The sequence below is a fragment of the Carassius carassius genome, chromosome 41 (assembly GCF_963082965.1).
Source record: "Carassius carassius chromosome 41, fCarCar2.1, whole genome shotgun sequence".
Taxonomy (NCBI): Eukaryota; Metazoa; Chordata; class Actinopteri; order Cypriniformes; family Cyprinidae; genus Carassius; species Carassius carassius.
This window is the reverse complement of record NC_081795.1, coordinates 1,415,724-1,441,607: the sequence shown is the minus strand read 5'-3', so window position 1 is coordinate 1,441,607 and position 25,884 is coordinate 1,415,724. Positions and strand designations below refer to the sequence as shown.

The window sequence follows — 25,884 nt, the reverse complement described above, 5'->3', positions numbered from 1 at the left end:
AGTAAAGATGAAAACCAGCTCTACATCTGCCTGTTTGTTGTTGTTGTTGTTTTTAATAAGTTTTACTTCCTGATACTCAATAAACATGACGTTAGGCAGGACAGCTTTCCTGAGAAGCACTGAATAACACACCACAACACACACCCATGTCTGCGGATGAGTGTTAGTAAATGTCCTGTGTGGCCTGCTGCCACTGAAAGGCCAAGAAACCGAGGCACAACATGCACAAGCCAGGAATTTTAAGAAGAATCTGCCCTCTATTGGCCAGATAGAGCACTGGCTTTGTTTGAAATGCTATCAATATTTTTTCAGATATATCATGCAAACTGTGCACAGCAAACACATTTTTACTATATTTAAAAATATACAATATGCAGCAAGAAAATCTCACATTTCTAGAACTATTTTCAAATATGCAATATATTTTTAAAATCTGTGTTTTGGACTGTCAAAATATTTTATCATATTTATATTATATTATATTTGTATTATATATATATTTAAAAAAATATTTTTTTTTTACTTGTACATCTGAATCTTTATTCTTTTAAAGTACAAAGTATTTCTTAAAATGCTATTTTAGACGGATGATTGTTCTAATTCAATATGAAGCTACTAACTACTGGAAAGATTTTTAAAAACATTTTATATATTTGATTATATTGAATTAATGCCATATAATTTGTTCATATTGATGGAGGTTAACATATTTAAATGTACTTTAAAAAAAAATTTACATGCAAATGCATTTATGTCATATGTTAATATTTTAACATAGTACGTAAATATTGTTTCACAATACCACAATACCAACCCTGACGACGGCGTCTTTAATAAAAAAAATAAAAAAATAAAAATAAAAATATTTTTTTGCTGTATTTCAGTGCTTAGTAGTGTGCTGTGGGATATTTTATTCATCAAAACTGTGGCATGGCAGAAAAATATGCCAGTGAAAATAAAACTCATTAGTCTCAGGTCAAAGGTCAGCCTGACGTTTTAACTTTGTTTATTAAATTCATGTTTGTTATTTACATATTACCTGATAATTATTGTGATTTAGGCTACACATTTCATTGATGACAGTCGCTGGTTGGCTGTCCAGCAGTGTGCGTCAACAGTGTGTGGTTTGTAGCTCATTTGTCAGGTTGTTGTTGATTGGTTCACAGGGGCAGAGGTCACTACTGGGGTCATTTCCAGGTGCGGTGTTGGAGTTATGCATGCTGTAAGGTGTCATCCCATTGGCTACAGGCTGATGCAGGTGTGTGTTCCACTGAGTAGCGATAACTCCGCCCCAAATTCGCCGACTTTCCTGAAAATTCACGCAGATTTCACAGCCCCGCCCCTTTTGCTCACAGCGCCGCCCACTTCTGTCGCGTACGCCCAGGTGCCTCGTTCCGCCCCGCCCACCTTTGCTACGCCGACTGAGCGAGACCGTCTGCGCTTGCGTGTAGCGCGTGGCCACGGACGCCAGGTCCGAGTGCGAGGAGGTGCTATCGATGAGTCTTTTCCCGAGAGCGAGTGGTCGCAGAGGCAGCGCGAGCCGCAGCAGCTTCCAGAAGCGCGAGTCCGTCCGCTCGGAGCGCGCGCCGTGCCAGCGCACGGAGGTGGAGTTGTTGCGCAGCTCCGCGATCTCGCCGCAGGGGACGCTAAGCGCGCGCCGTCTCACTGTGATGAGGGGCGCGCGCGCCGTGTGATGCAGGTACAAACACAGACGGCACTCCAGCAGACTGATGCTCTTCTCGCACAGACAGTCCGAGCTCAGCACCACCAGCAGCCGCCGACACACCTGCATACACCTGAGCACCGACTCCATCACACCTGAGAGAGACACACACACACAGCAGACACTTCTATTCATCAAAGATGCATTCATTTGATCAAAAGTGACAGTGACGACATTTAGAATGTTATTCTATTTCAAATAAATGCGGTTCTTTTGAACTTTCTGTTCCTCAAAGAATCCTAAAAAATAAAATGCATAGCGGTTTCCACAAACATATGAAGCAGCACAGCATGGATCATAATCAGAATGGTTATAAATGAAGATCTGAAGAATGAAGGATGGATTTCTAAAGATCATGTGACACTGAAGACTGGAGGAATGATGCTGAAAATATAGCTGCGCATCACTCCATTCCTCCAGAAATTAATTACAGTTTAATATATATTTTCATAGAAAACAGTTTCACTTTTTTTATGTATTATTGATCAAATGAATGCAGCCTTGGTTAAGTAGAAGAGACTATCAAAAACATCATTCACTACATCCATGAGTTAATTAAGCACAAAGTTGTTACTCTTTTGTTGACAAATATACCGTAATCTCACTGTAAATGTGACTTCTCAAGAGGAATTCTTATTATTTCAGTTGAGCTTTAACTGAAGTCCTTTGTTTTGGGTTGATCAGTGTGTGAAAATCTTTTCAGCTTTGCCACATATATATAGAAGTATAATTAAATCAAAAGTAAACATCACAATAATCCACTCAACTCCAGTCCATCAGTTAACATCCTACGAAGCCAAAAGCTGCTTGTTTGTAAGAAACAAATCCATCAAGACATCTTTAACTTCAAAACGTTGCTTCAATCTAAAGTAAGAGTTCATAATCCATAATAACACTTCCTTCAGTGAAAAAGTTCATCTCCAGTCACAGATTTGTTTAGAGCTGTTTAAACGGTGCTTGATCTGTGCAGATTTCTCTCCTGATTCAGACCAGATCACTTTTAAACCAGAGAAAGCTTTATTATGGATCATGGAGTCTTAATTTAGCCTGAAGCAATGGTTTAAAGTTAAAATCATCTTAATGCTGGATTTGTTTCATCTTTTGTCTTCTCCAGATGTGAACTGATGGACTGGAGTGCTGTGGATTATTGTGATGTTTTTATCAGCTGTTTGGACTCTGATTCTGACGGCACCCATTCACTGCAAAGCATCCATTGATGAGACACTGATGCAATGCTACATTTCTCCAAATCTGATGAAGAAACAAACTCATTTTCAGCAGATTTTCTTTTTTGGGTGAACTTTTCCTTTAGACAAGTGGTACATTTTCGAATGCTTTTTGAACTTTCTGAATTTTTCCAATGGAATAAAATACTGCTTAAACGAAGGAGACTCACAACCGTGAACATGTTGCAATATATAAAAGCAAATGTGGGGGTTTTCTTTTTAGATAATCAGAAATGATCTGATCTGTCTTCTCCAGACCTCGAGCTGAGAAACACAAAACCAGAATCACAGGGGCAAGACGTCATGTGATTGGTTGAGGTTTTACCACTTCCTCTATTCACCGATGACTGAGAGGAAATGCTTACGCAAACACTTTATCATCCACGATCACGAGTGTAAAAAATGAACATGGACATCAGCTGCTGTCATGGGATGATCGGGTTCTGAATGAAATCATCATAGAGAAATGTGATAAATTAATAAATGAAACAAGTGCAAATGCAAAAATAGGATTTTATTTATCAAAACAGTTTAAAACCGTGATCACAGAACATACTGGACATGGCATGGTCTTATATGAAGAACAATGGTGCATGACAACAAAATCAATTAAATGACACTGAATGAAAACAATTGGAGGTTTGTTATGGAGCATGAAAGAGGGAATTAAATCTACTTTATAGCACACTATTTCAGGTGTCAGACATTGGCAGAAGTGGCGTTTGAAACCATAGTGGAGATGATCTACTGTAGTGCAGATAAATGCACTAAAATCAGAACCCACTACCGCCATCTGTCGGTAACTGAGGGTAACTGCAGGGGTTTGAAAAATAATTAATTGTAATAATAAAATTAAATATTTATAAACTATATATACATGCATAGGTATATACACACAAATAATTTTGTTCAAATCATTTTTGTTAACTGAAATAAAGTTGAAATTAAATATAAATATTAGATGAAAAACTATAATATAAATGCTAATTCAAAATATCAATAATACAATAATAGTATAAAAACACTGTGAAATCCCTAAAGAAAACTTAACGTAATTTACTTAAACGGAAATTAGATACAGTATGTTGCCTTGGCAGCTAACGGAAATACAATAAGTTGAAGCATTAAAACTTAATTAAAATACAATTATTATTAATTAATATGATATATATATATATATGGGTCAAAGACAAGGCATCCCATTTTGGTTTACACATCAAAATAAATGTCCACATTTTTTATTATATTTTATTTGATAATAAACTTGCACAATGAGTCAAACCTAGTGGTTTTTGTGAGCTGAGTCTTTTTATGTCGTTAATGATTCTTGATCTAAATATGCATGTCTAGATTTTAAGTTTTAATGTAAAGCTGTATTAAACTTGAAAACCCATTTTTGTATATGACCCATATATAAATATACATACACACACACACACAGTATAAAGACAAAACCACACAACAACCAAAACGGAAACTAAAAATATAAAAATAAAAGCTACCTCTAAATATCACTGGATATTATTTTACCATAAATGTAATAAAACATGTACACTGAAATTCCCATAGGACTTCCTATATGGCTATATGACATTTTGAAATGATGCATACTGTGAAAAGCAGCATACAAATGATTATGGACACAGCTGATAAAGTCTATAAAACACTGGTGGAGTAAGGATGGATGAGTTTCTCTTCTGCCTGACGTGTGTTTTGTGTGTGTGTGTCGGGTGTGTGTTGTGTGATGTCCGGTAGCTGGGTGTGTTTGTGTTGTGTGTCCCTCCTCATGGGCAGCTCCAGCTGCAGCTGTTTCCAGAAGCGTGAGGACAGAGGGGCTGATTTCTCGCCCTTCCAGCGTATAAGAGTCAGTGCCAGCCGGGCTTGGCGCAGCTCTTTGACCCAGCTCTTCCTCTTGACCGGTTTGAACTGGATCAGAACCACCTTGAGGCTGCCGCCGTGCAGCATGCTGGTCAGTCCGGCCTGCAGCTCGAGCAGAGCCTGTGTCCCGCGGACAGCGCTGCACGGACTCACAACCACCACCAGCCGGCGGCTCTGACCCACAAACCTCAGCGTATCGTCTGTTATAGCTACACACAGACACACGTTAATACACACACACAAGTACACTCGTTTTGCTCAACACTTCAAGCTAACACACACTTATACAGCCAAAACATACTAGTGTAATTTCAATATCATTTATAAAAAAAATTATTTAGGTTTTATCTTAATCTTTATGCGCTTTTGATTTTGCATTTACATTTATTTGAGTTTTAGTTTTTATTTTTGTCATTTTATATTTTTTAATATTATCATTTACCGTATTTTCTGGACTATAAGTCGCACTTTTTTTCATAGTTTGGCTGGTCCTGCGACTTATAGTCAGGTGCGACTTATTTATCAAAATTAATTTGACATGAACCGAGAGAAATGTACCAAGAGAAAACATTACCGTCTCCAGCCGCCAGAGGGCGCTCTATGCTGCTCAGTGCTCCTGTAGTCTACACTGAAGACATAGAGCGCACTCTCGCGGCTGGAGACGGTAATGTTTTCTCTTGGTTCTTGGTTCTAAATAAATGTGACTTATATATGTTTTTTTTCTCATCATGACGTATTTTTGGACTGATGCGACTTATACTCAGGTGCGACTTATAATCCGAAAAATACGGTAGTTTTGATTTCATTTTTGATTGAATGCTCAAAATACTCCTATTTCGGTTTTATTTCTAAGTTTCATTGAGTTTTTCCATGTAATATTTGTATCTTATTGTAGTTCGGCATCATTTAAATTAACACTTTTTAAAAATAGTTAACACTCTTTTTAAGTTAATATTTCAATAATGTTACAATATATATGCAAATTCACAGCTGACATGACATGCAGGTCACATGACATGCAAATAAATAGATAAAATATTGAAATTTTTAAATGTATTTTCTTTACATTTTATTTTTACTTTCTATTAGTTATTTTAGTGTCATACACTATTATAAATTTTTTTTATATAATTTTATTTAAAGTTTTAAAAAGTTTTGACTTTAAAAATTTTTTTTTTACATATGCATCGTTTTTTATTTATTAATATTTATGAAACCGTGTTCAATCAAGTTAACTTTCAAATGCCAAACCCTCGAATTTTAAACATTTCAAATCCTCAGGCTTTTATTTTAATGGTGAAATGGTATAAACGTCTGTCCACAAAAAGTGGCCAGTAATGTGAAGGTAAATGTAAATGAAGTAAAGGTACACATTGTCAAAAGCACATTAACAGTGAATGAATGCTGTAGAGTATGTCTGGAGTCACATGTGATACTCACTTCCTCCAGGAAGACTGTCCCGGTCGAAGATGCAGACGGAGTAACCGAACTCGGTCTCCAGGACTCGACGCAGCGTGGACAGAACGAACTCCTCCTCCTCACTGTTGCGAGCGTATGAGATGTACACGTCATACTGCTTATCATCTGCAGAACCAGACAGAGTTCAGTCACTACTAGTGTTTCCATCACACTGTTTTTATGCACATTTTGAAATATTGCATCAGAAACGAGTGATAGGAAAGACAATTAAATAAAAAAATAAAACCATTTTTTTTGGTTTTTGATTTAGTGGCTTAATGCACATAATGGGTAACAGAAATGCCAAATAAATTCCTTCATGTGCATCTAAAAAGTCATAGTTTGACTGCCCAGTGGACTGGTCATTCTTAAAAACCTGTTGTTATAAAGTATTTCTGTAGAATTGCCAGCTCTGAAAGCAATGAGCACGTCAATTATTACATATGGACATTATATAACAATAATGATTATATAATTCAGAGGCTTGCAGTTTATCAGGAAGTGATGACTTTGTTCTCTTTGACTCGTTGGATGGAAGAGGTGCTTATACGCCAATGTTTTATGATTTAATATTCCTCGTATACACACAAGTAGCATTGCGATATACAGTATACAGTATGTGACCCTGGTTCGAAATTGATATTTATACATAAACTGTAAGCTGCATAAATCATCTTTCTATTGATCTATGATCGGACAATATTTGTCTGAGATACAACTATTTGAAAATCTGGAATCTGAGGGTGCAAAAATATCTAAATGTTGAGAAGATCGCCTTTAAAGTTGTCCAAATGAATTCTTAGCAATGCATATTACTAATCAAAATTTAAGTTTTGATTTATTTACGCTAGGAAATTTACTAAATATCTTCATGGAACATGATGTTTACTTAATATCCTCATGATTTTTGGCATAAAACAAAAATCGATAATTTTGACCCATGCAATGTATTTTTGGCTGTTGCTACAAATATACCCCAGAGACTTCAGACTGCTTTTGTGCTCCAGGGTCACACATAAATATTTAAAGCCAGTCAGTTTTGTTGAATCATCCTCATGGTGGTTAAACTCGAGCTTAAACGTTTATTTTAGAGCTCGTTCAAAAACCTGATAACACAGAGCAGTTCTCAACTACTCTTGATTACACAGCATCGTGTCTGTGAATGTGTGTTTGTGTGTTTTCTCACCTGTGTATCTCTCATCGGAGCCAAACCACGAGCGATAGAGCAGCAGCAGCTCGAGCCAGAACACGTGATAGATGACGAACATCATCAACATGAGCGCCAGCGTCACACCTAAACCACAGCCCAGCTCTAGAGTCGGGACGTACGCTACACACACACACACACACAATCTATCAGAAATGTTTCTTAAGCAGCAAATCAGCATATTAGAATGATTTCTGAAGACTGCAGTAATGATGTTGAAAATTCAGCTTTGTGCACAGGAATAAATGTCATGTGCACAGATATGCATGTGTGTGTTAGTTGTAGTTACGTTCTGTTTTGAGCACGGCTCTGCTGGATATAAACCCGCGGCTGTTCCTGGCGGAGCAGTTAAACTCCCTCTGCAGGTCGTCAGCTGAAAAATCCCTCACATACAGGAATCTTTCTTTCACCTCGTCACCGTAAACATATGACACAAGCCTACACACACACACACACACACGAGTCAATAAAACAGAGATGGAGACAGACTGAAGAAGCGAGACACACACAAACACATCCGTACGTGGCTTCAGGCGAGCTGAATCGTGGGTCGGCGAGCTGCTCCACAGTTTTGCGATCGACGGTCCACCAGATGTACTGCTTTTCTTCGTACAGGTGAGGCAGATGCACACGACAGGACAGCGTCGCTGTATCTCCTGCAATGCAGAGACGTTCAGTGACGCATACTGCAGAAAACACGGCAGAAACAGAGAAAGAAGATGACGAGGCTCACCCAGAGTCACTGTGAAGATCTGATCGCTCGCGGGATTCAGGATGATGGGAACTTTACTGCCAATATCAGGAACTAGAGGAGAGAGAGACGAGTGTGAGAGAGTCTTGAGATGAGACAAAATACAATGGAAGCTTTCTCTGAAACAGGTTAAAACAGGTAACAATTCTGAATATAATTCTCCTAAGAAAATGAGAAATAAACTCAGAATTGCATGAAAAAAAAACTGAATTAGTAGATTCACAAAAACAAGATCTAAACTCGCAGTTGCGAGATAAGTATGTTATAAATTGCAAAACAATTGCAAAACAAATTCAGAATTGTAAGGGGAAAACAGTAAATTTCTAGATATAAACTCAGAATTGCAGTGTCATTATAATTATTAACTATTATAATTTTTATTAATATTTAACATGTATATATTTTCATTAAAATTTTTAGTTTTTCACAATTAAGCATTTTTTTTTATTATATATATATATATATATATATATATATATTTATATAATGATATTTTTACTTCTTTATTTTTTATTTAGTGTCAAAAACAAAACACAAAACTGAATTGTAAGATCAGAATTCAGAGGAAAAAAGTCTGAATTGCAAGATGTAAAAAGAGAATTATGAGTTTATAATTTGCAATTGCAAGAGAAAAAAAGTCAGAATTTTGAGATAAAACGTTGCAATTTCCTTTTTTATTTTTTTTTTAAACCGGCGGAAATGAGCTTCCATAGAATTGAGATGAGAGGAAACACCAAAAGCTGAGAAAAGTCAGAATTGCGATATCTAAACTCAGAACTGCAAAAAAAATAAAAAACTCAGTGTTATTTCAGTGTTAACTACTCTAGTTTTATTAATATATTAATTTATAAAAAATTTCACTAATTTTAATTTATTAGTTTTGATTTTCCATTTTCATTTTAAATTGTAGTTTTTACCATTATATATGTAGATGTAGATGTATATGTGTATGTGTGTGTGTGTGTATATATATATATATATATATATATATAAAAAATACACAAAAATACTTTTGTTTCTTTTCAGTTTTTGCTAGGAAAACATAAAATCTGAGAAAAGTCAGAATTATGAAACACAAACTTGCAATTGCAAGAAATAGGTCAGAACTGGTAAAAACAGAAATGAGATAAAATCGTACCAACAGCAATGACGTGAATGTAGCGTGTGAACTGGAGCGTGCGTCCGTTGATCTGATAAGAAACCACACACGTGTAGAGGCCGGTGAACGGCTCGAACATCCTGTAGATCACCAGATCGTCTCCTTTCAGCTCCCGGTCTAGTCGAAACTCTGTAGTCCTGCATAACTACAGAGAAACAGACATGTTTGACTTACACTCATCTAGTTTCATGTTTCTTAATTCCCTTACCTCTCAAGAAGGGAGATGATGTCAATTTGGGTTTTTTTTTTTTTTGTCGTTTCATTAATTTTTATATGTCTATTTTGTCTTTATTCATTTTTATTTATTTATTTATTTATTTATTGTTTATTTTAAGTAAACTTTGTTTTAAGTGTTCTTATAATTCCATTAGATCAGGGTTTCCCAAATTGCTAATAAAATAATAAATTATTTATTCATAAAAATGGTAAATTAATATTTAAATTAAAATCAAAATAATACACAATTAATATAAGAAAAATATAATACATTATAGAATTATGTAATAAAAATTACTTGTTTAACAGCATGTTTTGCGACGATTAAATGACATCAGAAAATCATAAAACATGCAAATGCAATGTTAAATTATCGAAATATTGACTAAATATTAGGGGGATTTCAAATAAATATTTTAGTTCAAAGAGGTTCGGCTGACAGCATTGTTATCATTAACTAAAACAATAAAATTAAAATTAAAAACATTTAAGTTAACTGAAAATACATATTAACTGAAATAAAATATATTAAACATTTTTTTTTTTGGCTGTAAAGGCAACATTTCAAATGGTTTATATAGATTACTAAAATGACTAAAACAAAAATAACAATCTATTAAAACAAACAATTTAAAATGAAAAAGGAAAATATAAAAATACAAATATATATAGTTTGGGAATCTCTAATAAAGATGTTTATACAGTAATAATGTTTATAGGCCTTTATATAAGAATAATAATAACTCACTTTATGCCTTATCTACTTTTACTCACAATACTCGTCATAAATTGCCATTAAAATGCTGGATTAACTACTCTTAATGTCATGCAACTGTTTCTCCCACAAGCTTAAAATTTTTTATATGTATTGCACCATGAAAATGCAGTTAAAACATTGTCATTTGACAAATCACCTTTTACAAGCTGTGAGGAAATATAGATTTTTAGTCTGATCAGGGCACAGTGTATTTGAAGCTGAATGCACACACTGTGATTTCTTCCTGAACTTTAACTACTTGGTAACTAGTAGGACAAGAAATGCATCATCTAAGCACATTTTTTCATGTAAATACCAGACAGTGACTTTGCCGAATGCTGATTGGCTTTTTTATTTGAAAGGCGGGACATATTTTACTTGAGTTGCCATATATGGGCATCCACTTTCTCCCATTCATTCCAATAGCAGCGTTCTATCTTAACTATATTCAGTCATGCATTTTAGACGCGTTTAGGTTATTAATATAGTAGTGCACTAGCATATAGATCATACATCTTTCTTCATACACACTATCGCTTCAGGTCATTTCTTGCATTGTTACGACTCTTCAAACAGACAAATTGCCAGTACTGATTTGCATTTCGATAGCTTTGCTCACATACAACCTTTAAACTGAATGATGCTGATTGTTTGAGTTCACATCTTCTCAGTTCATTAACCGTGTGACTCTGGAGATTAAGAAATTCATTTGCTTCGTAACAGTGGGATGAGTTTACAGCATCATATTTAATAATGATAGTCTCAGATGTTTATTCACACACACACACACACACACACACACACACAGAGAGACTCACGTGGGTCCAGCTGACGGAGTGTGTGCTGTTGGGCAGCGTGAGTGTGTTCAGGTCTGGACAGGTGAGGGTTCGCTCGCTCTGGAACGGGATGGTCACGTTCAGGTGAGGTTGAGCTCTCAGGTCACACTCTTCATCCTTCTGAACCACCTCCAGCTTCACGCCCATCTTCACACACGAGGAAATGTTGCTGCCACACACACACACACACACACACACACACAACATTATGAAATAATCTGCACGACTGGTTACGTTTATATTTAGATCTAATATGTATTTATATTCTAACCTAATCCTAACATGATGAATTAACCAGCATGACTTCATTCAATATTTATATTTAGATCTAAATAATTTTTATATTATATTATAATAATAAAAAGTTTTGTTACATGTTTATATTTAGATCAAATAATATTTATCTTATATATATATATATATATATATATATAAGATAATATATATATAACCTATATAATATATATAAATACATATAAACCTATAATATATAACCTATAAACGATATAATATATATAAACCTAACATGATGGAATTACTTGGTTGATTTTATTACATATTATCATCTAAATAATATGTACTTTTATTTAATTTTATTACATTTTTTATTTATATCATAAACTATTCCTAACATGATGGCATTACTTGCATGATTTGGTTAAATTTTTAATTAAATTAAATTAAATTAAATTATATTAAATTAAAACATTACATGACATTATATTTAAATTAGATTAGGTTATAACACTAACGTGATGACATAACCTGCATGATTTGGTAAATTAAATTAAATTAATATGACTAATATCATGAAATTACATGCATTATTTGATTACATGTTTATATTTACACCCAGGTAAAAATAATATAAGTACACACAAATAAAAAAAAAATGTAATATAAAATAAACATGATGAAATAAACCTGCATGATTTGATTACACATTTATATTTATATAATTTTCTATTACATTTATATTATATTTTTGTATCTTACATATACGTACAATTACATTTTTGTAACATTTATCATTTTGACATAAATGGGATATGAATTATGTGATGTGAAACAATTTACATACATTACAAGTATAAAATTGCATTAAAAAATTATATAAATATATTATGGGTTGCAGGGTTTAGTAATCATGATGTTCTACCAGCATGAAACAGCATTCACTAACCCACTTTACTTCCATAATGTGAAGTATTTGTGTCAGATTAGTTCGGCTAGTTGTTTAACTATTCAGACAACCAACCAACTAGTCATGGCTGTGCACATCTGTGTGTGAGTGTTTACCGGAGCATGCAGATGTAGAGTCCGGCATCCTGTGCCGAGGCCGGCTGAATCCACAGGTACTCGCGGTCTTTATGCATTGTATGTAGTTTGAGGTTGATGGGCTGCTCCTGCTCATCTGTTTGTGTGTGTCGGTACCACAGCAGAGACAGACTGCTGTTCTGAGTCTGACTGTAGCTGTAGAGCGTGGGAGGAGAGAAGAGCGGACAGTAGATATACGCCACCTCCCCGTCATACACCCGCACCGAACCCTCGCTCCGCACGCCCCAGTCATGACACTGAAGCTCTGAAACACACAAACAACCTCAGAAACACACCTCGCAAGATCTCACCCTCGTCTCAGATTCCCCCAAAAAGACAGTTTGCAATGAAAAGTACAAGACAATGAAAACAATATGCAATAAAGCAGAGGTCTTCAACCCTGTTCCTGGGACCCCCACTGTCCTGTAGAGTTTAGCTACAAACCTAATCAAAAACACCTGAAGCAGCTAATCAAGCTTCTCAAGACTGCTTAAAAATACACAGGCAGGTGTGCTGAAGGAGGCTGGAAATAAACTCTACAGGACATTGCATCCCCAGGAGCAGGGTTGAAGACCCTGAAGAACAAAACTAGGAATAATAGCAAAAATAAACACTGATAATTGTTTAGGAGTAAGAGACGCCATATGCATTTGTCTTCACTTTATAATGATGCAGTGCAGTTGATGATAAAGTGAATGATGATCCGTCCAAGGTCGTGCATCAGATGATGTTTTCTGTGAACTGAAATACTCTCGGAGCACCAGTGACAACCAGGAATAGATAGGGTGACAACCACGAAGAGGGTGGTGACATCTGGAGAGACAAATGATGGCCTGAGAGACGGCAGCCCAGGAGTGGAGAGGTTTGGCAGCCCAAACCACTTCATCCGCAAGGAAGCACCCAAAGCAAGCTACAAGACCCACAAAAGAAAGATACCTCCAAGGCTGCCCAAGAGGGGGGGAGGGGTGAGAAACCCAACAGGATGGACTCAAGGACAGTGACACAGGATAAAGGAATAACGACAATACAGTGCAGGGCCTCCAAAGCCAGTAAACTGCAGTCATAACAACTGGCTGTGCCCCCGTGGTTCAGCCAAGGATTCAGTGGCCCAAATCCTCTAAGAGAGCTGAGTGGCAGCAATTTGAAGAAGATGTAAGCCAGGTCCTGGAAGTAACAGCAAAGGGGGATGTGGACCACAGATTGAGGATGATGACCACCCTCAAAGTTAACATTGCAACTGAGCGATTTGGAACTGAGGCACCCAAGCCTGCTCCATCTCCATATGGTCCAAGCCACAGACCAAGAAAAATCCAGTGCCTCAGGGAAGAACACAGGCTGCTAAAGAGGCAATGCAAGTCAGTGAGGGAAATCGAGAGAGCCGGCCAGGCGGGCCTAAGGAAAAAACACTTGAACTTACGAAGGGCAGAGTTTCAAAGAAGGAGGCGGAAGTAGAGAGACAGGAAAACAGCTCCTTGGCCAAAAGAGGGCCGGCCGTCGCACCTGCTCCGAGGATGGCATAAATGGCCACCTCAAGGCCACTTACAGTGACCCCATTAGAGAACAACCGCTGGGTCCAAGTGATGCACTGATAACAACACCAGAACCTTCCTCAGACTTTGACCTGAAGTGGAAGAAGTGGTGAGGAGAGCAAGATCAAGCTCAGCACCAGGCCCAAGTGGAGTGCCCTACAAGGTGTATAAGAACTGCCAAAAGATAATACATCGGCTTTGGAGGGTTTGGAGGGATGGTTGAGAACAGTTGATAAGTCTGGGCACCCTGGAAGATTCAAGGCCTGGTTCTACCAGCATGGAATCATCCAAAGAATCTTCTGGTCTCTGCTTATCTATGAGGTCCCCATGACTGAAGGTTTTGAGCAAAAGGTGAGCAGTCATCTACGGAGATGGTTGGGTCTACCGCGTAGCCTAAGTAACATCGGGCTATATGGCAAAACCGACAAGCTCAGGCTCCCTTTTAGAGCTCTAAGGAGGAGATGTGAGCTTCAGTCGAGGAAGAGCGAACCAGCAGAGCAGTGGCCATGCAGACAACAAAACTGGTTTCAACATTGATAATAATCAGAAATGTTTCTTGAACAGCAAATCAGCATATTCAAATGATTTCTGAAGATCATGTGACACTGAAGACTGGAGGAATGATGCTGAAAGTTCAGCTTTGATCAATTAAATCAATTACAGTTTAACAGATATTCACATAGAAATTGTAATAATATTTTGGAATATTTAAGTTTCTACTGTATTTTTGGATCAAATAAGCAGCCTTGTGAGCAGAAGACTTTTTTTTTTAATCATAATTATTGCAAACTTCTGACCTGTCATGTACTTCAACGGAACATAACTAATAACTCCATTACATCACCTGAGCTATGAAAGCAACATGATAAACAATAAACGATAAAATTTCCTCTGCCTGGGCTCAAAGAAGCACTTATACACTCAAGCCCTTACACGCGCGGACACACACACACACACACATTATTGCTTGCAAATCAATGTTAGGTAATAGAGCTATCAAATTTATGACAGGAACATGGTGTAAAAGTTAAAACATTAAAAAGGCATAATCAATTACAGCTTAAAACTCAAACATCAGCAACTAATGCATCAATATGAAATTAATACCAAGTCACGCTTTTCTCTCTCTCTCTCTCTCTCTCTCTCTCTGACACGTTCACCAGGCAAACATACACTTACAGTATGCAAACGCTATTCAGTATATTAATGAAAGATAAGGTGATTTGTTAAAATGCAGAACCTACTAAATGTCAAAAATTCTATTTAAAAAAAATTCAAAATTTCCGAATCAATATGAACAAAACTTAGATGAAAATTATACATGTTACCTGTCCAATCAGAGTTGATTGGACAGCAAAAATTGATAGCAAAAATTTATTTATTTATATATTTTTTCTATATATACTGTATATATTCTAAAAAAAAACACAGACAGACAGGCAGACAGACACACACACACACACACACACACACACACACTGGGCAGGTGGTGTCAGGATCGATCTGTGGGATGGACAGAAAGACATTGGGCTGATGGAGGGGGAGGACCAGCGGTGTGTGTGAGTGTGTGTGTGTGTGTAATTGGTCTGTCACTTTGTGACTGGAAGGGGATTAGTCTTCCTATTAAGAGTGTCTTAGTACAAGCGCTCACACACACCGCACGTCATTATAAATGACCCCCTCCTGGAACAATCAATTTCCTGTCCCACAGCGGGAAGCGTTTTTAATTAACCCCTGCTTCCAGAGGTGCAACCGGCCCGTAATCCCATGACCGCGCTAATATTATGACATATAACAGCAGTTGTGATACAGCTGCAGGATAAAACCTGAAAGCAGCTGCTGCTGCATTATTCATATATCAATATATGGTCTCTGCTTTATTTGGTTCCCGCTGCAAAACACCTCGAATGTGTTCTAGATTATTAGACGTGATGTTAACCCGGCTCTGGAAGCCAGTGTCTTTAAGAGGAGCTTTCATACATCACGTCATCTGTCGAGCCATCGACTCACCGGCTCAGTGCGTCTTCATTATAATGCCTCTCGGGTTTTATTATTAAAACATATATTAACGTGTTAAATTCAAGCATTATTTTGGTATCAGTGACATAATATTATAATTTTTATTAATATTTTGCATTTATTTTTATGTCTATATTTTTACATCACTTAAAATTTTAATTTTAGTATTTATGTTCCTGGTTTTTATCTTTTTTTTTATAAGTATATATATATAATAATTCAGAAAGTACTAAAAATAAAGCATATGTCCACATTCTTGTTCTGCATCCTTCATTAACTCATTCTTATTTATTTAGTTTGCATCATTCAGCACTATTTTCTTAAGATGTAGATTCTGAGATTTAAACTCGTCCACACAAACCTCTGGAGATGCTCCTGCTGATTGGTGGGAAGATCTAATGTACTCATTGGATCAATTATTCAAATGTGCGAACTGATTGGTTGCTGATAGATTAGAGGATGGATATAGTATGGGGCAAGAGAGCAAGAGAGGATTCATCCTTCACCAGCCACAGACTGACCAATCACAGACACTCAATCAGCTCGACTCTCACCTGATTGGACAGTGGCTTGAGTGACAGATGCAGAGACGCCGCCCATCTTTAAAACGCATAGGCAGAGTGTGAAGACCAACAGCATCCTGGACAGAGAGAGAGAGAGAGAATGAGTATGTGTTCAATCGGCAGTCTACATTTCATCAGACATTCACTCAGTTTATTATCAGACACCATAAAACACTGCTGCAGGTGTTTAAACCACACGACAGCTTTAAGAGCGCTAAAAGGAGGAGCAGAATTAATGAAATAAGAAAGAAAAGCAAGATGCACGAATGCAGATTCAGATATTTTCAATTGGTAATTATGTGAACTGGATAAACTGATTCACTTAAAAAGACAAAAAAAGCACTTTTCAAACATTTAAATGCATGCTTTTGAAAAATGCACTGTGTTGTTATTGCTTACTAAAACTAAAACAAATGAAAACCATATTCAGTAAGTGCAATAAAGTTGATATACAAACCTGAAAAAAACACTAAAAATAAAAAATAAGGATATATAGATAAAAAAAAATTAAAAGCATATACAAAATCAGTAAAATTACTAAAAGTTTAACTAAATGTCAAATTAAAACTGAAAATATAAAAACGCTAAATGAATAAGTCAATTTCTTCAAATATATTAAAATGCATATTAAAAACTGTATGCACTGTATGTGAACACATGGAGCAGCTGAATTGAATTTCAAATGTTAAAACCAAACCCTGCGCCCTTGAATGAATGAACCATCCTGTGCCAAGAGAGACAGACTGATAGAGAGAGAGAGAGAGCGAGAGAGGGAGAGAGAGAGAGAGAGAGAGAGGGAGAGATAGAGAGAGAGCGAGCAAGAGAGAGAGAGCGAGAGCGAGAGAGAGAGAGCAAGAGAGAGAGAGCAAGAGAGAGAGATGGATGATGTTGGACAGCAACCATCTCTTCACTGTCACCACGCCAACATACATCACTGGCCTCTAATGACAACACACACAAAGAAACAGACACACACACACACACACACACACACACACACATCTTTGAATCAAACAGTGAGCTGCTTAAAATTATAATGGTTTCACACACAGTGATTCATAATAAGAAATCAATGTGTTAAAAAAGCCTTTAACTTAATGATATATTTATGGCCTCATATCCTATATTTACCATGTCTTGAACATTGTGAGGGAGCAAACTGGAGCAGTTTCATGACCATCTGATAGTGGCCGCTTTTATATAATATAATATCATACTTATAGGAATTAACAGGATTTAAGGCAATAAAGAAACAAAAACATTGTTAAGACATTTTCCCCTGGTTTCACAGACAGGGCTTAAGACTAGTCCTAGACTAAAATGTAAGTCTGAGCTGTTTCCACTGAAATAAACTTGCACTGACTGATCTTAAAAATATATCAGTGCCTTTTTAGTTTTAAGATGCACATCGGTAATGTTTTTTTCTAAGCATGTTTATAAAAATTACTTAAATGTCCTAATTGATCTATGGTCTAATCCTGGCTTAGTCTAAGCCCTGTCTGTGAAACCGGGCCTTTAACTTCAAACTCTCCTGTTGTCTCCCACATCAAAATCCAGCCACATATTTGTTTAGAGCTGTTTAAACAGTGCTTGATCTGTGCAGATTTCTCTCCTGATGCACACCAGACCACTTTTGCACTGGAGGAAGTGTTATTATGGATGATGGACTCTGATTTTAGCCAGAAGCAACAGTTTAAAGTTAAAAACGTCTTAATGCTGGATTTGTTTCATCTTTTGTCTTCTCCAGATGTTCACTGATGGACTGGAGTGCTGTGGATTATTGTGATGTGTTTATCAGCTGTTTGGACTCTCATTCTGACGGCACCCATTCACTGCAGAGCATCCATTGATGAGACACTGATGCAATGCATCAGTAAATAAATTATTAACTAATAAATCATTTTATTTGACATTTAATATTTAAATTTAATTTTTTATTGAAAATAAAGTCATGCAATTAGTAAATGAGCTGATTTTTTGACAGTGACTTTAAGACTTGTATATAAATGCAAATGTTACCTGTAAGATACAAAAATAAATGAACTCGGTATGTTTCAGGAAGCTCTTTGAACTGTTTTTAATTGGGTAAAAAAAGTGAATTACTATGTATAAATGAAGCAACACAGCGACAGACGGACCCAAAGTCTCGTCAGAGACTAAATAAAATGATCGGAAACCTAATTAGAGCAAATAGTGTGATGAGTCCAAAATAACGACATCATCTCCAAACGCTCCAATTCAGATAAAATCTCCATCCTGCTTATCTGAGCGTCACAGATGAGTGTTTTAATTTCGCTGAGATGCATTAGGGCGAAATTAGAGCATCATCTTTCAAAATCCACTGCATCGATTCGCACAGGTTTGAACGAATCGCTAAATTGCTTAAAAGAGAAAGTTCCAGAAACGCTTCATTATTTGTTTTTGGGGGGAAATCGGATTATGTTTGATCGATGCCGTGCTCGTCCAGAGACAGACGCAACACGCAAGGATAGGGGATGAGACCCGGTCAGATAATCTATCGGCGGAGAGTAAGTGGCCAATTAGTCATGTAACTGCCCTGAGAACACACACACACACCTGGTTTTATATAATGGTGGGAATTTACCATTCCCCTCTTCTGCTGTTGCTAATTTAATTTGATGTTCTAAAATAACTTAAACGGGAAAATGAATAAAACAAATAAAAACAAGAACAATCACAAAATGACAAACTCGCAAACAAAATTACTATAAACATTCAAAATATTACTACAAAAATATCACCCTGATAAATAAACATGAATTGATTACAGCATAAAGAAGATTTTAGTATCATAATATCACACTTTTCAATGCTATATATTAAGAAAATGTGCAAATGTGTGTTTTTAACATATCTAGGGTTTGGAAAGTCTAGTATGATGAAAATAAAATCCATATTCAGAATCTTTGTACAACTGTAGATCAATTTACATGCATTCATTAAACGAGTCATAAATGTTCTGCTTACATGATGCCGGCACACTTTTATGAGGAAAATTTAGATATGTGATAGTCGTGATAGTCCAGAGAAATACACAGGACTGGATCAGAGATTAGATGAGCTATCAAAAAAAGGTAGAAACACACAGTAAATTACCTATTAGTGATGTAAAAAACACACCCAAAACATCTCAAACACACAAAACAATGCATGCATAAATCATTTTATCAGTAGTCACACATTTAAATGGAGAATAAAGGCTTTAGTTTAATTAGATTACATGCAAACAGTGCATTTCAATGTGAATTTTTATGAATTACAGAAAGTGCCAATTTAAAGTCCAAATGATCATTTTAGTGTAAAGTACAAATGTGGTTAAGTATGCCACATTTGTACTTTTAAAATCTATTCTAAATATTGGGTCCATAATGCATGCAGAACCTGGAAGCAGTGGTTTAGCAGAAGAGATCAGTGAGATGAGTCGCAGAAGCTGTGATGTTGAGATGTTAGACGCCTGTACTCACATGCTGTCACCGCAGGTCTGTTTCTTCTCTTCAGTCTGCTTCCTTCTGCAACAGAACCACCAACTTAGAGCAGAACAGACACAAACCATCCGTCTCCACTGATCCTGCGCTCGTTCTCTCTCTCTGTCTCTCTCTCTCTCTGTCTCTCTCTCGGTCGGGACGGGGGATGATTTAACGGGCCCCTCTGCACTTCACTGTAATTCGTTAAGGCAAACCGGTGGGACTCTCATCCAATCAAAGTGATGCTCTCGAGTGCATATTTCACATCCATCTCACCTGAGTGTGTTGCTGGAATTATGAGCATGTGTTCAGATGTGATGAACACTCGATGTATGCACAAGAGGAAGTTAAACATTATATATGGATGAAGCAACATATGTGGAAACTACATTACATTACATGCTCTCGTGTACTGGTTTCAGATGGTTATAACATGATTTGTATGGTACAGGGATGCTTTTATTTTCTCCCAAAAATCACACCACCGCAGCACTTTCACCAGTTTATCATCATGCACATCACATTTCTTGCATTTAACTCTTTCAGGCTCAGTTTCCTGCATATGATATTCTCCTGCTCCGTGATGTGATCGAATGCAAAAGTAGGAGCTCATTTTAAAGGTAATCTGAGTAGGTAACAACAGCTACTAAACAAAAGAACCGTATGTTTTGATTTTATGAAATGTCAAGTGTCATTTTTAAAGTGCTTATTTTGAGTAACTTTTTATTGAAATGGATCACTTATAAAAATAAATAAATATTTTAACATATTCGAATTTAATTTATTTTAACATAAATATAATTTTTATTTACTATAGAAAATATAAGTGCTTGTTTTGAGTATCTATTGAAATGGTCTAAAAATAAAAATGTATAGTAAAGATAATATATTATCTTATAAATATATATTTTTTAAAGATAATATATATAATCTTTAAAAAATTATATACATTTTTATAATTTTAAATGTTAAAATAATTTTATTTGATACATAAATAAATACATACATACATACATACATACACAGACACACACACACACACATACATATATATATATATAGTATTATACAATATATAATGTATTGTGTCAAACTACACCTGTGTAAAATAAGAATAAAAATACAAAAATAAAAATACAAAAATTATATTTTAATAATAAACATAATTGTTTATGTATGTATGTATGTATGTATATGTATATTATAATATATAGTGTTAAACAGCTTTCATGTAATGATACAAAAACGATACAATAAAACATTCGAACTTTTCAAAAATTCTAAAGAATCTATTTCTCTGCGGCTGAAGTTCTGAATTGGTCAGATTAACCGTGGGAACGTACAGTAAGAGCGAAGTTGCTTAATCTGAGCCCTGCATATGATCTTAGATTTAAATGTAAAAAACACTGAGTATGATTTTAAAAGGTAATTAACGAGAAGATGAGTGAGGCGGAAGAGAGGAAGTGATCGCTGACCGCAGGTAAACACGCGCTTACACATGTCAGAAACACTCACAAACAGCACGGATCAAAGAAGAAACACACCAACCGGTTCTGTCTGGGTCCGTATCAAACGCGGGAATTGTGACGGTTCGGCGCGCGAACAACGTTTCCGTGTTTCTCCATGCGAACGGAAACAAACACACAGATTTTCGTTCACAACAGATCGTATCCGTTCAGGCTCCTCCCACGGAAGAGCCGCGTTTACACAATCTCTCGCAGCACACGCGCGTCAAAGACACACCGCTCGCGCACCTGATGCGCGACGCGACTTCACCGGAACTGTCCCGTTAAAATCACCGGAGCGCTCCACACTGTGCGCACGCACGCGCGTCATTGCGCCCACCCGAGCTGCTTTCGAAACAGAAAGACAGATACTTTTCTGCAGTTAGGGAACTTTTTTACATTTTTGAAATATATATATTTTATATCTTAAATTGTAAGTTATATATTTAAAATATATATTTTATACAACAGTTTAATTTAATTTCAATATTTAATGTAATTTTTTTTACATTAATATATATTTCTATATGAGCTAAAATAAATATTTTTATTATTTGTAATAACTCATTTAATAATATACATTAATCAATACTGTTTTTTTAATAATATATACATGGCACGTAATATATTATTATTTTAATATTATATATAATTAAAACATTCATATAATAATTTAATAAAAAATATTATATAAAAATAATAATATATTCGGAACTTAAATATTTGTTATTTTATATATATGTATATATATATAATTATACATATATATATATATATATATATATATATATATATATATATATATATATATTTATATATATATATATATATATATATATATATATATATATATATATAATGTTGCAGTTAAATATTTAAATTATTATTTAAAAACAATAAAATAATGTGTAATAATAATAATAATAAATGTATAATGTATACATGTAAATGTTTTATTGTATTTTTATTATTTCTTAATAATATTTATTATTATTATTATTATTATTATTATTATATAATTACACCATTAAAATAATAATAACAAATAATAAAATAATATTTATATAAAAATAATAATATATTTTGAATTTAAATATTGTTTTATAATGTATAATGTTGCAGTTAAATATTTAATTAATATTTAAAAACAATAAAATAATGTATAATAAAAATGTTTTTTGTATTTTTTATTATTATCTTAATTATTATTATTATTATTTATATTATATTATATATTTACATTATTATATATTGTTTTTATATTATTTTACATATTTAAAAGAAAAATAATAAAAAATATTATAGAATATAATATTTTTATTTGTATATTTATTCTTGCATTCTATTCTATTCTATTCTAATCTACTCACCAGTGTTCCATATGTAAATATGCAGTTCATTACACATCCTCATTGTGTGTTTTGAAAGGGTTTTCCGTGTAACTATAATTGTGTATTTGTGATGTAAGAGTGAAGTATTTGAGTTAGAGAGACAGACGGTTAGTTAGTTAGTTAGTTAGTTAGTTAGTTAGCTAGATGTATAGTGTGTCATGTGGTCAGATGTTTGTTTGTGAATGAGAGTCTTGTGATACACTGCTTCTAATGTTTGTATGTGATTTACAGTTATGGATCTGCATCACATTTGTAAATCAAAGCCAGTACTGTTTATTTTATCGATATTTACATCCAGTGCCTCCCTGACTCATGCGTTTTCCTGTGAGCTTTGATTAATAGAGTTTCTGTGTGTTTCTGTGCTATAGAATAATCAGACCATTGCTTTCTTTCCTGAGGTTTAATCCTAAATGAAGGCCGCAGCAGATCACACACATTAAACCAACTCTTTTATATGATACTCATTTGTGTTTTTCTGCTGTATGCAGTTCTTTGTGGATATATTTATGTATTGCATTAATATTTTATTTGCACATATTATATTCAAAGTATGGATTCTATTCTATTTTATATTTTTCAGTCTGTTGCTGTGGATGAATAAATATGCAAAAATTTGAAATAAATAAATAGCTGTAACAATAGGACAATTAATAAAGAAATAAATGACTTTAAAATAAATGCAATACATTTTTATTTTGATTAAATTAAGTTATTAATATTTTTTTTATTTATTGTTATATTATTTTCTCCACACATGTGTTTCTTTGTTTGTTTGTAATTTTTGAAGGTTTGGTCCTCCATTGATCTTGGTTTAGTTAAATGACTTTAAAAAAATGCATGCGATGCAATTGAAAGTATTTCCTTAGTTATATTCTGTTCATTAATTTTAACTTATATATATATAGAATTTTTTATTTTCTTTAATTTCTGTATTTATTTCCATATTTATTTATTACTTTGCCATGTTTTGCATGCTTCCTGGTTCAATTTCCGTCGGCTGCATTGTTTTTATTGGTGTAATGCTGCCATCTAGCTGCCGATGTCAGTACTCCGCTTGACTCTTATGTGCTGCGCCCCCTGCTGGTCATCGTGGTACATGTGCACTGCGTCAGCAATATATCTGCTGCGCTGGCACCTTTACAGGCACTTTACCTCGCTGTTAATCCTTTTAACGAGTAAAAACCTGGAGAGTTATGAACCAGAAGCGAGAAGGTGACCTTGCTCTTCATCTCCAGATTGATGCGACGTGAGTTTTGTTTAGAAAAATAACAACCATGTGAACGCGCACGTTCACATCCTTCACTGCGGCATCACTGCACTCACAGCTTTTCAGCAGCAGGTGTCGCCTTTTAGTAGTATAACATATTCATAAATAGATGATTATTAATCATTTCAACACAGTATCATAATCATAATAGGAGAATAAATAGATAATTTATATATTATTATTAAATTTTTATTTAAATTATTTTGTTAAATTGTGTTATAATTATTAAAATATTATGTTAAATATATTATTGCTGTTCTGTAATAAATCTGTTTTATTTTATTTTAATAAACATTTTATAGTATTTGACAATATTTTATATTTATAATAATTTTAATCTATAAGAGAAAAAGTATTTTTAATGACAACAAATATGTTACATTAAATCATTATTAATAATTTAATATTTATTTAATTAGAAATTATGTCAGCTCAGAAAACATAATTGCAAAAGGAGAATATAAAAAATTGTAGATATGGTCATAATAATATGCTTTGATAAATCTATCTGTATTTTAAAAATAGGAAAAAAAGAATAATAGCATATTATTAAAATGCAATCTACATAGAACTGCAAGAAAAAAAATTCTAAAATGTCATTTAGAATAAAATATATGGTATAAATATTTTTTTTAAATCCGCTAAAAAAGCATAAAACTAGATATATTTACACATTATATTTTTATGCTATAAAAAGTTGTATATTTTAAAAACAGAAATATCTAACTATTAAAATGCAATTACACAGAAATAGGAGATCAGAATTATTATAAGTGAATATTAAGAATTATTTCAGCTCAAATACTTTAAATATATAAATAAAAAAGGACAATATTTAAAATATAAAATAGATATGTTTACATAAATTGAATTATAAATTATTCAAATGTGATCCACAAAGAACAACAAGTGGTGAAAATTAAAATTAGATTTTTACAATTTATAATATAAAACAGTGTTATTGCAGTAAAACACTGAAATATTGGCATGTGGAAGCATTGCTTCAAATCAAGCTGAACACGGTGAGATGCATGTGAGAAAATGTAAGAATGGCCTTTAAAAGTACTGTTCAAAAGGTTTGGGGTCAGTTAGTTTTTTTTTTCATTAATTTATTTATTTATCAAGGATGCATTAATTTGATCAAAAGTGGCAGTAAAGATATTTATAATGTTAAAAAATATTTATATTTCAAATAAATGCTTTTTTTTTTTTACATTAAATTCATCAACGCATCCTGAATAATGATGCTTAAAACACAGCTTTGCATTATAAGTTTTTAAATATGTTTTGTTATTAAATCAAATAGTATGCAGAATATTGATATAATTATATCAAATAAATGCAGCATTGACGACTTCATTCAAAATCTTTTTCTAACAAACATTTCTCCCTATTTTAGCATAATGTTTATGTCTAATAACTTAATGCTGCAGTCCGTGACTTTTGGCCCTCTAGCGGTTAATAAGCAGAACTGCGTGCGTCTTGCGGAATAACATTGTAGCCGGAACTACTTCTCTGTTTATGTCTATGGCGAATCACGCAGGTACTGTGCTACTCCGCAGCGGTACCTACCCGAACCAGTCGATATAGTCCATAT

At 34.4% G+C, this 25,884-nt stretch overlaps 1 protein-coding gene across 4 annotated transcripts; it reads right to left on the bottom strand.

Moving 5' to 3' along the window:
* Window positions 1-976: 976 nt before the first annotated feature.
* Window positions 977-21,812, bottom strand: LOC132123363 (interleukin-1 receptor accessory protein). Of its 4 annotated transcripts, none has more exons than XM_059533930.1 (13): window positions 21,673-21,812; window positions 20,125-20,169; window positions 19,628-19,721; window positions 16,631-16,716; window positions 12,511-12,793; window positions 11,194-11,380; window positions 9,382-9,547; window positions 8,226-8,297; window positions 8,016-8,148; window positions 7,782-7,930; window positions 7,472-7,615; window positions 6,268-6,411; window positions 977-1,818 (listed from the first exon to the last, which is right to left on the bottom strand). In XM_059533930.1, coding segments are annotated over exons 3-13 (2,073 nt in total). In that variant the 5' UTR covers window positions 19,630-19,721; window positions 20,125-20,169; window positions 21,673-21,812; the 3' UTR covers window positions 977-1,111. The 4 variants fall into 4 exon arrangements, with proteins under 4 accessions (XP_059389913.1, XP_059389914.1, XP_059389915.1 ...); XM_059533931.1 differs by having other exon boundaries at window positions 21,669-21,785; XM_059533932.1 differs by having other exon boundaries at window positions 20,125-20,166; window positions 21,673-21,782.
* Window positions 21,813-25,884: the final 4,072 nt, after the last annotated feature.

Bases quoted from the DNA above. Each gene is read 5' to 3' on its own strand.
- LOC132123363 (XM_059533930.1), bottom strand. The intron at 7,931-8,015 runs GTACGGATGTGT...GTGTGTGTGTAG, and splicing joins TTCAGCTCGCCTGAAGCCAC to GCTTGTGTCATATGTTTACG. The intron at 7,616-7,781 runs GTAACTACAACT...GTGTGTGTGTAG, and splicing joins AGCCGTGCTCAAAACAGAAC to CGTACGTCCCGACTCTAGAG.